The following is a 12,737-nucleotide window of genomic DNA, read 5'->3' as shown; positions in this document are numbered from 1 at the left end:
AAAAGTAATCTCTTTATGAAGCACTAATGCTTTATTACCCTCCTGAAGAGGGCAATAAAGCATTAGTATATTGTGTTTAATTTTAGGAATCACACGAAGTCTGCAAATAGGGGAGTCTTTAACAGGAATAAATGCAAAAATATAATATTGGTGATACTGATATTTCATGGATTAGCACCGCACACCCGGAATATTCACCCCTGATATATATATATATATATATATATATATATATATATGTGCATGCACACCTGTGTGTGTGTGTTGGTGGATAAGAATTTAAAGTTCAAAGGTCACACAGCAAAAGTTGCAAATACAACCCAGAGAATAATTGCGATGTTGGAGCGAATCTTGACATGCAAGGATAAGGAAGTCATTTTGCCTCTTTATAAGGTTTTGATAACACCACACACACACACACACACCTGGATTATTGTGCACAGATATAGTCTCCTGAGTTCCAAGTGGGATAAAGATGCTGTGGAAAGAGTGAAAAGAAGAGTTACAAAGATTATATCCGGATTATGGGATTTAGATTATGAGGACAGATTGCGAGTATGTGGATTGCAGACTCTGGGGTGATATGATAGAAGTCTATAAACTTTTGAATGGGTATTATAGGATTTCAACTGATGATATTTTTCATTATATGGAAGGCAGGGAGAGAACATGAAGGGCATCCATGGAAGTTAAGCCTGTTCACAGTCAAGAAAGGGGTAAGAGCTAAGTTTTTCTCTCAGAGAGCAGTGCGTGAGTGGAATAATTTGTCCTTAGGGGTAGTGAGTACATCTAGTGTGATTTATAGCCTCCCTTGATGAGTCCTCGACTCCCTGGAGGCCTCAGATGATGATAATAATAATAATATCCATGTGTTTTTCAGATGGAGGATTTCCTGAGAGTGAAAATTTTTGCTCCAACCTGGAAATATATCTTCAGAGGAACAAATAAACTGTTCCAATTGGATAGCTATCTGGATAGGTAAAAAAATTTCTATGTGGGATGGCTGTTATGTGTAATTAGAAAAAAAAAAAGTTCCTTTTGAATTGTTTCTACACATTTTATTTTGAAAACCATTTCAACCCTGCTGTTTTTGACATCCTACATTAAAAAAAAAAAACAGTAAATACAAACATAAAAGACTTATTTTTTTAATTGCCAATGGATCTTAAAAATCAGCCAAACCTTGTGTAATACTTTCTCCTATCTTTTGAAGTTGAATTCTTAGACCTCTCATCTGATAACCAAAGCTATCAGGTTACCAGATAGAATGCCACTCAAGACTTTAGGCTTTCAGCCTGATCTCTTCTACTTGTTTTTTATTATGTACATTATAATTTCTCCTTTGTATCCCTGAAGATGTCTCAGTGACCAAGGTAAATACTGGAGTCATTAAACCCCTTGTGTGTGTGTGTGTGTGTGCGCATATACATTTTTATTTGTTTTAGAAAAACTTTACACGAATCATTTGCTTTCTTCACCTAATGACCGCATTGTATTTTCTGTTATTGAAAATTGGAAAGTGGATGTTAGGAGAAATGTATTTAGTTAGATATTGTGTGTTTATTGCTACAATAAAACTGTTTTGCTTGCATGTATGCAGAAAGCCTGTAAGAGGGGATGCATTTTTCATTATGTAGGGTCATTTTCATTCCAGTTGTCTCTAATTACACTAACTCTTGCTAAATATAGTATATAAACTGTAAAGGTCTCTGTACTGTATTTAGTGATACAATAAAATTCTTGTTTTTCTTGCATCAGCAGTATACAGAGTCTGTTAGGGAGGGGATTTTTTCATTATATAGGAACAGTTTCATTCCAGTCTTTGAATACCTATGTAATAGGAGAGAATACCTATGTAATAAAATGAATCCTTCTATATTCTATAAAAAGAGAACTGCACCTGGTGGTTGCCAACAATATACAAACACATACAAAATATCCATGTGTTCCAATGATAAGATTTCTGAGCTGCTGGAAAAACAGAAAAACTTATCAATGAAGTTCGAATTCTCAAACAGGTAGCGGATAATTCCAATAATGATTGCAATCATGTTTTGTATTTAGAAAGTAGTTCATCATCTGATGAAGAAGATATTTCAGAAAGTGAGGTTTGTGAACATTCAGTTTCAAACAAATGGAATCCAGTATGTAACATAACATAACAGTTTCAGGAGTAGAGTAGAGAGGATGAGTTTTTTTCTACCACCTGATGTGGAAAACCACTCCATCTGTAATGTACTCCGTTCCTAACTGAGGACCTTATGGAATTCATGATGCAAGAAACTAGCAGATATGCAGATGTTGGATTCTGAATGAAGAGAAATGAAAATTGTTTGTACTTCTTTCAGAGTCCAACATAAGCCACCATGTCAAAAGCAAGACTTGTAAATTCATTTGTTGTTAGTCTCTTGCTTATAAATTATTATTCATATAATTACTTTGAGTTTATTTATTATTGTTTAATTATTTAATCTAGAATATGTATTAGTACTGAAAGGACTCAGTATTAAAATGTCATTCAATTTATTTTATTTATTCCTGTATAAATATTATAAGAAGCTGTGCATATATATTATAAGAAATTGTATTTATCATATTTAAATGCATTTTATGTGAACTACAGATTATTACCTTATTTGTTATTTCTGAAAGAGAATGTAAATATGTGGAATTCTGCTGATATGATTTTATGTAATTCTTCTGATTAAATTTCATTGGCTAGTAAAGGAGAAACGGAGTTGTTTTTAGTTAGCGTATGCTTGGAACGTGAACGGCTATGATATGGAGAGAAACCTGTAGATGTAAGCTGAACTGGCTAGAACCGGATTTTGACAGGAAGAATAAACGGAGTTAATTGGAAAACGAAAGTAATCAGGGGAGAAAGCTTAGGGACAGCGAAGAGACCAGAGGTGTGTAACGAAAGGCGAGTGGAGATATGCAGAAAAATCAACAAGGACAGGGAATAAAAAGGCATTAAAAACTACCTCTATGGAATTCTGATATTACGATAGATTCTTAACGATTAGAGGATGAATACTGCACAGCTGAAGTCAATACGTACAAAATAAGGAATTAATACATGACGTAAATCCAATGTATCAAGAATTATGCAGCTCTGTGTTTAATATTTCACTTTTAGCTTTAATCTTAAAACCTAACTGAAAAGTTACCAGTATCTCAGAGATATTTTGGATTTGTTCAATTGCATTATCTTGTTTAGAAAGTTATACTTGGATGTACATGTTATATAACCCTCCATTAAATGTCTTGTTTCATTGAATTCAATTTGTTGTTTGCCTGATCTTCATTCATTGCACTGCTCATAAAAATTTATCGGACCTTGCGGAAGCCTTAAAAGATATTAATAACCTCGGCCAGTAGAAAAGTGAGATTGCAAACGTTAGTTGATGATTGATTCCGCTACAATATATAAACTAATCTGAATATAAGGTGGCACGGGATAATATAAATTTCTTTATATTCGGATCAGTATCAATCAACATCTGACAAATAAAAACGGAATTTAAAGAAATAAGGATAAGTTCAACTAAACATAAATGGATCAGTCAGCAAGATAGGACGACACAACACAGATCAGTGCTTATCTACACTCAGGAATGTGAAACTCCAAATAGACAAATGAAAGCTAAGAAAGAAATGGATACCTGTATCTGTTGAAGACATTTTTTGGAATCTGTTTACTTATAAGAATTATACATGTTTCTGAAATACATTTGTACTGGTTGAAGAATTCCATGAACACAAACTGGTGAATAAAGAATGCAATGTACAGGGACAGATTTCTGCAATTGCTAAAGTATTGGAATTTCCATAATAATGATATGGAGACTAGTGATTGTTTACATAAAATTCGAGACCTGCTAAAAAGATGTTTCAATCTTTCAAAAAGCAGTTTTGTGAGGAAAAAGAGTTGTAACTGAAGACTGCATTCCTTGACACAGAAGGCTGTCCTTTCAACAAAGTATTCCTAGCAAGATTCATAAATATACCGTCAAAGTTTAAAAATTTTGTTTATCAGCTGGCTACACATACAACATCTGCATGTATGCAGGTAAAGTTGGGACCATGCTCATCCAATCCCTATGGAACTGAGTGATCAATTCTTCAATGAAGAATAGATTCTGTTTGCAGATCATTTGATATGACATTGGCACTTGCTGAGGAACTTCTCTTAAAGGAACATTTCTCTGTGGAACATTCAGGAATAATAGTGTTAGATATTTAGCATAAGTTATGAAGAAACAGAAATGGACTATAAATTATTAATAATTCATTTGCCAGTAATGAAATTATTTCTATTGACACTTGTTCTCTATTTTCATAGGATAGCCATGTGTCATGGTTACGGGAAAATTCATCGAAAAGCGAATTCATCGAAAGACAATTCATCGAAAAGGCAATTCATCGAAAGACAATTCGTTGAAAATGCAATTCATCGAAAAACAATTCACCGAAAATTTTAAATTTTCGATAATGTTATGGTAAAAGTAATCCATTTAGAACAAAAACTGAACCATGTAGACAGCTTCTTGTACCGACAACTTCTACTAATTCTGCTAAGTCCGAGAATTTTTGTAATACAGTACATAATTTGGACACATTATTTCATTGTCTCCCTGAATATAGCTGAACTGAAAACTGGAACGGTTCGACATTTTCTTGTAAAAGTTTCAAATAGCGAATCTGAGTAAAATTCATCCCATAATAATTGAAGTCGCATATTACTACTAGCAACAATAATAATAATGAAGCCCTCATAGTTCAGTCAGTAAAAACAAAGCCGTTTAGTTAGAAAGACCTCTGTAGTTGGTCCCATTTACGCATAATTTTTATCAATCCTGTTCTGCTAAAGGTAAGTTAGCAGGCATAATATAGATACGGCTGGGCTTTTCTTCCGGAAACAGGCAAATTAGTCCCATGAACAGACATGAAACAGTTATCGGACAAGAAAGACTATAAGAACTATATTGTTCTATAATTTTTCCCTATGAGAGTAGCATTGTAATCTCCTTATTCACGGTTCAAGGTTTGTTCAAAATGGATAAAATTTTCTCATAACATTTTCGAAAATTTTAAATTTTCGGTAAACTGTTTTTTCGATGAATTGTCATTCAATGAATTGTTCATTCGATGAATTGCTTTTCAATGAATTATCTTTCGATGAGCTCTCTGGATACTATGTGCCATTCTCACATGGCTCATTAATGTTGGTTCACATATTTACACCTTTCAGTAATTTAAATATACTAAACCAAACACATATTCTTCTCCCCCCCCACACTGATTTGGTTACAACTGAAGAATAGATCATGATATAGCACATTTGTTGATAAGCAAACAGGAAATTGTTAGAGGGTGAGGTATTTTCTCTCCCCCCACCAGATGGTCAAGGTCATAGTGAGAATTTTCATTTCACTCCAATGTGAAGGCGTTAATATGAGCTTCAACAGGCACTTAAGCCTAAATACTAGAAATCAATATTGATATTAGGTTTTCCTTTGACTATTAACCTGGACATTTTTCTCTGAATAATTATTTATCAATTTTTTATTTATTTATTTATTTTTATTTTTTGAAACCTCAGAATGTAAATAACTGGATATATAGAGGATACATAAATGATGCCACACTGGGATTTCATAAAAAAATTACCTTGATTTTCTTAGAGAAATTAGTGGCTCCTATACCAAGAATAATGAATTAGCACTTTTCATTATTTTTTTGTTATGTGCCAATCCCATCCATTAAAGATTAAAACGACATAGCACAGTAGTAGCATAGGGGAGAAAAGGGTTAGATAAGCAACTCTGTTCTGGAAATTAAAATGATTTATGCCACTGCAAGGTAGCGTAGTATCATACCAAGGGCATTTTGCAATGTCATTTCACAGAATACCACATGAAACTCTGTTACAAACCAGAACAAACAAACAGGGATGAATATGACACTGGTTAAGTGGATAAGAGGGAAATTGCTGGACAGATATCAAAAAGTGGTATATGGAGGGGCAGAAGTGAGGTGAAAACAGGTGACTAATGGAGTGCCACAAGGTGCTGGGAACCATTGCTGTTTAATTTGTACATAAATGATACAGGAAATAACCTGCAAGGAAATATTCAGTTGTTTGTTAATGATGCAAAATTAGTTATAAGTAATAGTTAATCAAGGCAACGTGGAGAGCTTGCAGGCTGATTTAAATAGGCTGCCAGTATGGGCAAAAGATAATAGGTATCAGTCTAATGTGGAGAAATGAATTGTTATGCATTTTGGGATATACAGATTACAAGCCGTGTATCACAATGATGGCACTGTACTCCAGGAAACAGATGAAGCTAGAGATTTAAGGGTGGTGGTGGTGGCAGACAAAGAGATAAAGTTTAGGACATATTGCTGAGGTTGCTAAGATAGCTCACAAGATTACTTGGCTGTTGAAGAACACATTAACAAGTAGAGATAGGGAAATTGTTATTCCTCTTTATAAGGCCTTGATATGCCTACATCTGGATTACTATGCTCGAGTCTGGTCGTCTGAATTTTTTGGGGATGATGAAGTGGTGGAGAGGATTCAGTGGCGAATGACAAGATGATGATGAGTGGCCTGTGGAATGTTCCCTATGAGGATAGATTGAAAGTGTGTGTGGATTGCATAAGTTGGTTGATAGGAGAAAAAGAGGGGATATGAAAACATTTAAGTTGCTTAAAGGATTATATAGGATAGTTGCAGGGGAAATGTTTCAGCACTTGGCTAAAGGAACCAGAACAAGGGGGTCATTCCTGGAAGGAGAATAAAGGTGTGATTGATGGGGGGGGTCAGGACTACATTTTTTTGGAGAGTTGTGAATGAGTGGAATCGGTTGCAAGAGTCAGTTGTGAATGCTTTGTCTGTTAATGGGTTCGAGGAGAGGTATGATAGATTGGGTCTCCCGTGATGAGTCTTGGGACTCCATGGAGGTGCCTTTATGATGATGATGATAATAATACTAAACAATAAAAATCTTCTCATTCAGAGTTTATTTATTTATTCATTTTTTTAAAGATATTTGCAATGAATTTTCCCAGTACTGGAATGAGTTTTAATAACATTTGCACCATAATAGCATTTAAACTTAATTTTGTAATGTCATGTTGAAAGTTTTTCCACTTGGTTATACTATAAATTAAAGATGCCAAGAAATTATATTGTTGGTTTAATCCTTTATCCAAGTGTAAGCAAACAAAGTTTGGGTGTAAAGTAATTTCATAACCAGGCAACTCGTATATGGAAGTTATATGACTTTCCATCGTTTGCCTTAGTATCCCATAATTCAAAGCACATATCCTTATGGACATGTATAATGCTATGCATTATAGGAAGCATCACTACTCAGACTGGTTTCGACCTTTATTCGTGAAATTACCTCACATGCAAACTTTGTTTGCTTTCACTTAGATAAAGAATTAAACCAAGAATATAATTTCTTGGTATCTTTAATTTATAGTATAACCAACTAGAAAACCTTTCAATATCTATTTCTAATACAGAATATTTTAGTAATAATTTGTGACATCTTTTGGCAACTTGTATATGGAAATATGACTTCTGCATTACCTTGGTAACACTTCTGGGTCTGGCTTCCACTGATGAAACCTCAATAAAGACCTCAATCAAAACCAGTCTTGGTAGTGATCCTTCCCATAATGCATAGCATGTCTGTAGGGATATGTGCTTTGAATTATAGGATACTAAGGCAGGTGAAGTCATATACCTCTATATATGAATTGCCCAGTCACGAAATTACTTCACGTGCAAACTTTGTTTGATTACACTTGGATAAAGAATTAAACCAAGAATATAATTTCTTGGCATCTTTAATTTTTTGGTAATGGCATGATAACCATTAAATAATATGTGTAGGATAGCCAGGATATGCTTTCTAAATATAAAGAAAGAAAGAAACATAAGTTTTAAAAGAGGTATACTGTGAGTAGACATATCGATACAAAATAAATAACGGAAAAAACTCACGTAGAAAGATTATTTAATAGTATAATTTTCGCCTGTGTGTCACAGGCATCTTCAGTACATTAAGCTGAAAATTAAACACTAACTGTCAATTCCAAAAACCGCCACCTAAGTAGCTGGTGTAAGACAACTTTTTATTGTATTATTTTTCCTAACTTTTTATTGTATTTTTTTTTTTTTTTTTTTAGTTATCTTAACCAGCTACTTACTGTAGGTGGCACTTTTTGGAATTGTCAGTTAGTGTTTAATTTTGAGCTTAATGTACTAAAGATGCCTGTGACACACAGGTGAAAATTATACTATTAAACAATCTTTCTACGTGAGTTTTTTCTATTAAGAAAGAAACATGTATGCATATGTGTTGAAGACAGTACACATATTCATGAACAGAAGCAAGTTTGTCACTTGTGAAATATTTAAAAATTTTATACCTCCTTTTCCTTCCTAATTTGAGCTACTAATATAGGTGGGGTCTGATAAGTAGCAATCTGAGCCAAGAGATTCATCTGGCTATTTAACCAATCTTGTTTCTCATCTATAGCCATTTGTACCTAGAAAGAAATTTTATTACAGTTTTTAGATAAATGTTGTGACTTCCAGCATAACAGAACTATTCGTTATTAGATGAAGTTAATTGTATTTTTTATTGCTGCATTTTTGATATAAAATATGACCACCAGGATATAATAAATAGGAATCAGTGCAATAAAGATACTGATGACATGTGAGTAAAGAAAATAAAAAGAATTAAAATATTAAATTCTCAATGTAATTTTTTAATGAACTGTTTTATTTATCTCTTTCTTAATATTAATTTTTAATGGTATTAACTCACAGCACCAAAGGAAAAATAAATATAATTTATTAAGCTGCCTTTTTACTAAATTTTGAACTAGATCCTCAGAGCATAAAAAAATACTTGTCACAGAACATAAGAAATTGTCATTATCACTGTCCTCTAGGAATGGATTTCTAATAGGTAACAGTTTAGACTAAAATTAGATCTTAAAATGACTGTTTCCCAGATTTTTGTTAATTAATGCAGCAGTTGTTGAGGTTTGCAGAGTGCTTCATTGCTGGTACTGACACCAAAAACATAAATGAATCAACAATTCGAACAATTTTCTGACTAAACAATCTCCTATGTAATACTATTTTTTTCCCTTTAAACTGAGGAGATATCTAATGCTTGATCTGCCATTCCTGATATTAATAATAATAATAATTATTATTATTACAAGACACCTCCAGGGAGTCCAAAGACTTATTGAGGGAGGGCACCTACTTCACAACTCTCCGCCTCCACTACTCATTCCACCAACTACAACTAACCACAACTACAACATCATCTATCACCCATTACCACCACTAGTATTTTTTTTTCTTATGTACAATTTCTTATGTCATATTTCCACAGACAATCACAAATATCCATGTCCACGGTGGGATTCGATCCTGCAGCCTTTTGGCTGGAGCAGATATGTTAACCACTTGGTCAACCAGCCAGACCCAGAGGTGATATCAAGGTTGAAGTAATGCACAAGTCATATTTTAATATACGAGTAGCCAAAAGGTGTCACACCGTATTACTGAAATACTCTGAATTACAGATAGATGTTGAAAGTTTTTTCTTTTGGTTATGCTATAATTTACAAGATGCCAAGAAATTATATTTTTGATTTCATCATTTATTCAAGTCAGGCATAAGATTAGAAGAGATCAGAAGGCTCACCTGCCATTTGAGCAGGAGGCAGGCTTATTTATTTTGGCCCTTATGAAGTCTGCTTGAGATCTGCTAATGATCTTACGCCTCTTTCAAGCAGTCTGAGTAAGAAGATGGAGTGTTTGACTAAAGCCATTGCACATGCCTAATTTTTATCTTGAATTGCAAAGGCACATTGTTTTTAGAGGATTATGTTTGGATAGAGTCTGAGATTTGCAGTTAAGTGAGAAATGAAAATCCTCATTTCAGTAAGGATTGTTTCAGTTATTTGGCTGGAGCAGGTGTTTGAAGTGGGAGAGCAGAAAATCAGATCATGAGAAAGAGGCATAGAAATCCCAGAGGTCATCCCAATTAATTTGCATTGCACCTTTGTAATGCCATAAAATTTGAAGAAAAAAGGAAATGTGAATGAGGTTATGCCAAGAGGAGAGCAAACATCTACAATGTATCTGGAGCAACTAATTAAGAAAGGGATCCCAGAATGTTGAGGTTATCTAGAATACTCAGTGGCAGGTTAGCAAATCTGTGTTACATTATGACTGATAGTTGATGATTTAGCTTCCCTTATGCTTGATATGCAAAGTTAGAGGAGAAGAAGAAGAACCAGTTTGAGTTATGAATGTTAAAGTCTCTTAGGAAAACAATCTCAGAATTTGGGTAGTCAGATTGCATGAAATCAACTTTTAGAAGTAGTCAAAGAGGGTAGCATGGCTGTCTGAATTAGGAGAGTGATAAAGCAAATTAAAACTACGGAGTGAGGCAAGAAAGCCTTGAATCAGAGCAAGCAGATTACATAGCAGGAATTCCAGGTTTAATAACTTTTGGCAAGAATGTCTGATTTGACAAAAGTACCTGTTTCCTTCCTTTTCACACAAGGAATCATGCATGATATAGATGGAGTAATTAAGGTGAGTTATAGTCATAGAGGATGTCCCAATGGTCTACAGTTAGGAATAGCCAAACCTCAATAGGAATTGTCTACTCTTTGGTAATATCTAATCAAGGCCTTATACCAGGCCTGAACAACATGCAGCCCGCAATGCTATTTATTTTGGTCCGTCTGCCTGATTGAATTATTTAATCATACAGGGGAATATGAAATTAGATGACTTTTTCCTAGTGCTCAATTAAATTTTTACTAAGAATCTGCATGTTTACGTTCATGTGATTAATGTCACAATCGTGTTTCTTTCAACTCGGCAATAAATTGCATTTGGAGTTATTCCCACCGTCGTATTTAATAACAAATTATTACAATCACTTCGAAGTTTTGTTAGCGCTAGTCGCTGCGGGGAAATTCAAAGTTACATCTCCGTGATAACGACTTGATGTTTACGAACAAGAACAAATCGTATTACACAAAGTTGGCCATGCCATGACTGGCTTTGGCAGTGTAGTGGTTGGTTGTAGCTGGAGCAATACATTACATAACTGTTATCATAACCTGCATTATTGTGAATTTTTCATCATTAGTTTTTTGTAATTAATATTGTCAATCTCGCCACAATGAGCTTAAGTAAAAAGCGTAAAATAGATTCAGAACATCGAGCATTTAACCCTGAGTGGATAAACAAATATTTTTTTACGTTATTTAAGGACAAAATAGTGCGCATTGTTTGCCAGGAATCTATCACAGTGCCAAGAGTACAATCTGAGACATCATTTTGAATCGAAACATCTTAACCTTGGCAAGTTTGAGGCAAGTGAAAAGCAAATAAAAGCAGCATAGTTATGGAAAGTCCTTAGTGGTGAGCAACAAGTCTTTAAAAAAGTGGCATCTGCAAATGAAGTTGCCACAAAGGTAAGCTTAAAAATATCACAATAAATAGTTTGTGCTGGCAAATCATTTACTGAGGGAGAGTTGATAAAAAAGTGTCTGATGATTGCCGTTTCCGAATTGTGTCCTGATAAGAAAAATAATTTTGAAAATATCAGTTTGTCCCATATGACTGTTCAGCTCAGGGTGGCTGATATTGCCAAGGATCTTAAAGATAACCTGCAAAAATCGGCTAGTGAATTTGTCTATTATTCACTTGCTATAGATGAAAGTACTGACACGAAAGATACTGCACAGTGTTAAATTCTGAATGAGAACATTTATAAGACAATATTATCTCATTCAAAATTTAACAAGATCTCCCATTCCCAAAGCCAATTTTGTTATTCAGAATTAATGTGAATTATTCCTTACTGTTGTGTCACAAAATTGTAAAATAAGTGTAAATATTTCTAGTTATAAATTGTGCTATTCTTGCAAATTCCTGGTAATACGTAAACACACCATCTAAACTATACACGGAGACCTTGGAACTTAATCCTATTATTGCCTAGGGTGGGATATGTAAGCTTGTAAGTTAGCCATACATGCAACAATCTAAATTTTCACCAGAGTCCTATTTGGTGCTGATAACCGAACGATGCTTATGGAGACGTCTGCCAGTGCATAGCACCAGAGGTTAGGGAGACATGCGCTGTTGAAAAAGAATGGAGCCAACAGGAAATTAGAGCATGAGATACAAAATGGAATTGCAAAGCCGACATTGTTCTCTTCTCTCTTGTTCAGCGACTCATGACTCGTCTCCCTGATCTTCGATGATTCCGTAGTCGTGGAAGCTTCGGAAGTATCCAGCATTATGGTCGTCAATTTTGCCATATATATCCATTACAGAGCCAGTCAGACGAGATGTGGCAATACAGGGCCATGCTGCACTACGATGACCAGAAAACTGAGTAATCTTTCTGTTATGCTGTAGAAGACAAGCCTTCTTATAGATGCAGCCAGAGCCAACTGAATGTTTCCAGGTAGAAGTCCTAGGAAGAAAGACAGGTGCCATCCAAAGTATGTGACGTCAAGAAAAGTATATCTACTGTTCCAGTAAGATTTCCAATTCTCTATCTTACGAGCATGTATATGAGAATATTCTTAATTGAACTTGTAGTGATTCAGAAATTGTTCCTAAGGAACATGTTCAATTTAGATTAGGATGTTTG

At 34.4% G+C, this 12,737-nt stretch overlaps 1 protein-coding gene across 1 annotated transcript in view; it reads right to left on the bottom strand.

Moving 5' to 3' along the window:
* The window catches only part of LOC150106679 (heat shock 70 kDa protein 4L-like), a 371,849-nt gene that overhangs the window by 31,415 nt on the left and 327,697 nt on the right, over positions 1–12,737 (bottom strand). The window contains exon 16 of the mRNA XM_090392631.1: positions 8,455–8,574. Within this exon, the coding sequence (XP_090248757.1) occupies positions 8,455–8,574 (120 nt within the window). The remainder of the gene's footprint in view (positions 1–8,454; positions 8,575–12,737) is intronic.

The sequence above is a fragment of the Typopeltis vanoorti genome, chromosome 5, assembly GCF_054136105.1.
Source record: "Typopeltis vanoorti isolate ZY-2024b chromosome 5, IOZ_Tvanoo_1.0, whole genome shotgun sequence".
Lineage (NCBI taxonomy): Eukaryota > Metazoa > Arthropoda > Arachnida > Uropygi > Thelyphonidae > Typopeltis > Typopeltis vanoorti.
Note: the sequence above shows the minus strand (reverse complement) of the source record. Positions and strands in the feature narration are given on the sequence as shown.